The sequence below is a fragment of the Boleophthalmus pectinirostris genome, unplaced genomic scaffold (assembly GCF_026225935.1).
Source record: "Boleophthalmus pectinirostris isolate CB_2022bp ecotype Guang Dong unplaced genomic scaffold, ASM2622593v1 HiC_scaffold_16, whole genome shotgun sequence".
NCBI classification, from domain to species: domain Eukaryota; kingdom Metazoa; phylum Chordata; class Actinopteri; order Gobiiformes; family Gobiidae; genus Boleophthalmus; species Boleophthalmus pectinirostris.
The window spans coordinates 34,172,044-34,176,966 of record NW_026571095.1 but is presented as its reverse complement, the minus strand read 5'-3'; the positions used below and the strand labels follow the sequence as shown (position 1 = coordinate 34,176,966).

Here is a 4,923-nt window from a genome sequence, read left to right as displayed (position 1 = left end):
TAACCAAATGCACAGCAGACACGAGCACAATCGGTCCTCATTGAGAGCGTCCTGGTCGGTGTGGTTGTGGGACGGGGTGGTTGTGGTGGCCCGGGGGCGATGGGAGCAGAAGGCGGCGCTGTGCACATGCTGCTGTAAAAGGACGGTGCCTCGGTGCTGCTGCATTTCAACAGTTGTGCTCCATAAAACCGAGCGCTCCCGTTCTCCTGCTGCTGTCCTGAGGCGCCTCCATCACGGATCAGTGCGGCGCGGATGGATCTGCCATCAGTGAGAGACAGCTGCGAGGCCCGCACCGCACCCACGTGCACAGGACATACAACCGCGTCCGCCGTCGTAACACTGGACTCACAACACCGTCACAATAACCAGAACCACCGTCACACAACCAGACTCACAAAACCATCATACCACCGGACCCACTGTCACACAACCGCAACCACTAGCACACCACTGGACTCACAACACCGTCACAACACCAGACCCACCACCGGAACCGCCATCACACCACAGGAGCCACCATCACACAACCGCTCCCGTCATAGCACCACTGGACTCACAACGCCATCACGTCAACAGAACCACCATCACGTCAGCAGAACCACCATCACGTCAGCAGAACCACCATCACGTCAACAGAACCACCATCACGTCAACAGAACCACCATCACGTCAGCAGAACCACCATCACGTCAGCAGAACCACCATCACGTCACCAGAACCACCATCACGTCAACAGAACCACCATCACGTCAGCAGAACCACCATCACGTCAGCAGAACCACCATCACGTCACCAGAACCACCATCACGTCAACAGACCAACCTTCATACCACAAGACCAACCCTCACATCACCGGTCCCACCATCACACAACCGCATCCACCATCTGGACTGGACCAACCCTCATACCACCAAATCCACCATCATGCAACCAGACCCAGCACCACACCACCAGAGCCACCCTAACAACACCAGAGCCACTGTCACACCACCAGAACCACCCTCACACAACCAGACCAACCATCATATGACCAGACCCACCGTCACGCCACCAGACCCACCAGACCCACCAGACCACCAGATCCACCAGACTCACCAGCACGCCACCAGACCAACTCTCACATGACTGGAGCCATCATCACACCACTAGACTCACAACACCGTCACACCACCGGAGCCACCGTCACACCACCAGACCCACCGTCACACCACCAGACCCATCACACCACCAGACCCACCGTCACACCACCAGACCCATCACACCACCAGACCCACCGTCACACCACCAGACCCATCACACCACCAGACCCACCGTCACACCACCAGACCCACCATCACACCACCAGACCCACCATCACACCACCAGACCCACCGTCACACCACCACCAGACCACCGTCACCCACCAGACCCACCACACACCACCAGACACCACATCACACCACCAGACCCACCGTCACACCACCAGACCCACACCGTCACACCACCAGACCCACCGTCACACCACCAGACCCACCGTCACACCACCAGACCCACCGTCACACCACCAGACCCACCGTCACACCACCAGACCCACACACCACCAGACCACCTCACACCACCAGACCACCGACCCACGTCACACCACCAGACCCATCACACCACCAGACCAACCATCACACCACCAGACCCATCACACCACCAGACCCACCGTCACACCACCAGACCCACCGTCACACCACCAGACCACCCACCGTCACACCACCAGACCACACCGTCACACCACCAGACCCATCACACCACCAGACCCACCACCAGTCACACCACCGGACCCACCGTCACACCACCAGGACCCACCGTCACACCCCACCAGACCCACCGTCACACCACCAGACCAACCATCACACCACCAGACCCATCACACCACCAGACCATCACACCACCAGACCCACCGTCACACCACCCCAGACCCACCGTCACACCACCAGACCCACCGTCACACCACCAGACCCACCGTCACACCACCACCGTCACACCACCAGACCACCGTCACACCACCAGACCCATCACACCACCAGACCCACCGTCACACCACCAGACCCACCGTCACACCACCGGACCCACCGTCACACCACCGGAGCCACCGTCACACCACCGGAGCCACCGTCACAAAACCAGACCCATCACACCACCAGACCCACCGTCACACCACCGGACCAACCGTCACACCACCGGACCCACCGTCACACCACCAGACCCACCAGACCCACCGTCACACCACCAGACCCACCGTCACACCACCAGACCCACCGTCACACCACCAAGGGTGTAAACTTTTAATGCACAGATTTCACATCTTCCACAGCTTTGCAGGGCAATAGTGGCCTCCAAAATATAATTTTACACAATTCACAAAATAAAGTGCAAATACACATGAAAAATAATGTACATGATTCCCCACATGTGTTTATGTTTATAATGGAAGTCAATGGGACGTACGATCACTTTAAGAGGAAGAGGAGTGTGACTTTTCCCTCTGGATAGTGCATCATATATTTTTTGCTTTTGATGTTGGAAATACAAAAATGTATATGTACCCATCCTAATATTAGAAAGAAAACAAAATTACAGCAAAAAACACTTAAATGGTCCCAAGAGGGCTTGAGCAATGTTCATATTTGAAGAGCTCCACAATTACATCAAATGGACTCTTGTGAGGTTTAAGTCGTGTTCTAATGCTGCTACCTCATCAAAAACAGACCTGAAGTTGTTTTATTTCATTCACACATGTTTGAGAAACACTTTATTATTGATCTGCTCACATCTCCAAAGCTCAAAATTCTCTATTCCACCTTGTGAGGTCAGTAGTTGTCAAGTAAACAGCTCCTTTTACCTTTAGTACAAGAGATCGGCAATTCCAGGGCTAAAATGTTCCAAATGATTCTAGTGAAGGTGCACGGAGTATAAAAACTCAGTGGAGCACTTCCTGTATTACCGCATGAGATCACAAGATGGAGCAGAGTGTTTTAAGTTTGAGAGGAGAAGGGTTTGTGTGTTAAATGTTTGAGAATGAAACAAAACACAAGTCCAGTTCTGTCTGTGATGAGGAAACGACATTATAACAGGCCAGAAAATAGTGTAATACGTTTTTTTAAAAGAGGCAAAATACAGGAGCTTTGTGTTTGTCTGATGCATATGAGCTGAGACAGGAGTCCGGCACAGCTCCGGGTGCTGAACACTGCTCGATCTGGACTAGAATAAATATGAGAGGGACTTTAGGAAGAACAAGTGTGGCGCAGGTTTACTTATGAAACACATCCCTCAAACTATGAATACAGGAGGACATCAGATTAAAAGTCCTATATTATACAAAACTGAGATTAGTGATGTTAGAATGTTGTTACCGCCTCAAAAACAGACCTGAAGTTGTTTTGTTTCATTCACATTATTCGTCCGTCTACATCTGAAAAAGCTCAAAAACGCTCAGCTCCACCTTGTCATGAAGTTGTAGTTTTCAAGGGAACAGCTCCTTTTACCTTTTGGCAATTCCAGAAACAAAATAATTCAAATGATTGTGAATTACAGTGAAGAAGTGTTGGGATTTTAAAAACACAGTGGAGCCCTTCCTGTATTACCACACGGCATCACAAGTTGGAAGAGAGTGTTTTCAGTCTGAGAGAAAAATTAAAGAAGAACATTAAAGACCCTGCAAATCTGTTATTACACCAGACTGTCCATGTAAATGTCTGTGTTGATTGGATTCAAACCTGCAGCATTTATTTAATCACAGTTGTAAGTTTTTCTTACCTTGAAAAATACCTTGAAAAATGTGCATTAGTGAGTGGGCTCGCCTTTCCACAGATCTGTTAAAGAAGTGGTAAAATCACTGATCTCTGAGCCTCATTTGTCTCTGGTCGTTGATATGAAACATCAGCTGTGTGTAAATATAAACACATGAAAAGTGTTTCACCAGAAGAAATGTGACTGAGCAAAAAGGGAAACATTAGTCGCACTTTTAAAACTTAGTTTATCTCACTTTACACACAAATGCCAAACCGTAGTTTTCCAGAATATCCACTCTAGCCAGAGTTTTTAGAAAGATTTGTTTTCAGAGGTGAATTCGCTGTTTGTGTGTAAAAAATGGAAACAAATGAAGAGAAATGTCTCGATTTTTAAAAACACCCATGTATGTGTAAATGGGGCCTGAGTTCTAGCATAGATATTATTTTGGTCTATTCATTCTAGATTCTCTAATGCAGGAGTGTCAAACTCAAATTGACAGAGGGCAAAATGAAAAACTGGGCTGAAAGTGGTGGACCAAACTAAATATTTATTGAAAATTTTTCAACAACATCTCGATGTTTTCTCTTCTTTCTAGGTATGTAATGTTAAACCTTTTCTTATTAAAATAAATGTTTAATAATAGTTTTGCTTAAACATTGAATCCAGAACAAGCAGAATATAAAATAATAACAAAATTTTAAATAAATAATGTCTCTATAGTTGATTTGTGTGCGGTGGGCAGCTCTGATACATATCTGATATGATCTCGCGGGCCAAATATAATTATATTGCAGACTAAATTTGGCCCTCAGGTCTGAGTTTGACATGTTTATTCTAATGCATATTTACGTCACTCTGACCAACTTTAACGCCGTTTCAGGTCATTCTGTTACGCACGAGCTCTTTTGGTTACGAAACAGAAACAGGACTTTGTCTTTTATCATTAACAGTAACTTTTGGACACAGTATGATGAAGATATTTGAAATACTACGTCGGTTTAGTCGAATTCCCCCGCCTTTGGTTCCATTCGCAAGAGGAAACTAAACTAATCAGTGCCAATATCCAGGCGCGCGCGCTGTTGTTCGTGTGATGTAAGCGCTCGTGCGCCCAGCCCCTGGCACAGTGTGTGGATGGAGGGTTGGGAGGGGGTAGGTGGGGTGGGG

At 48.2% G+C, this 4,923-nt stretch overlaps 1 protein-coding gene across 1 annotated transcript; it reads left to right on the top strand.

The window, feature by feature from the left end:
• The first annotated feature begins 252 nt into the window (after positions 1 to 252).
• Positions 253 to 1,125, top strand: LOC129408255 (salivary glue protein Sgs-3-like). Its single transcript, XM_055151396.1, has one exon. It carries the CDS (start codon positions 253 to 255, stop codon positions 1,123 to 1,125), a length of 873 nt encoding a protein of 290 aa, XP_055007371.1.
• The last annotated feature ends 3,798 nt before the right edge of the window (positions 1,126 to 4,923 follow it).

What these genes read in the sequence shown, in the direction of transcription:
- LOC129408255 (XM_055151396.1), top strand. Translation starts at nt 253, where the DNA reads ATGGATCTGCCATCAGTGAGAGACAGCTGCGAGGCCCGCACCGCACCC.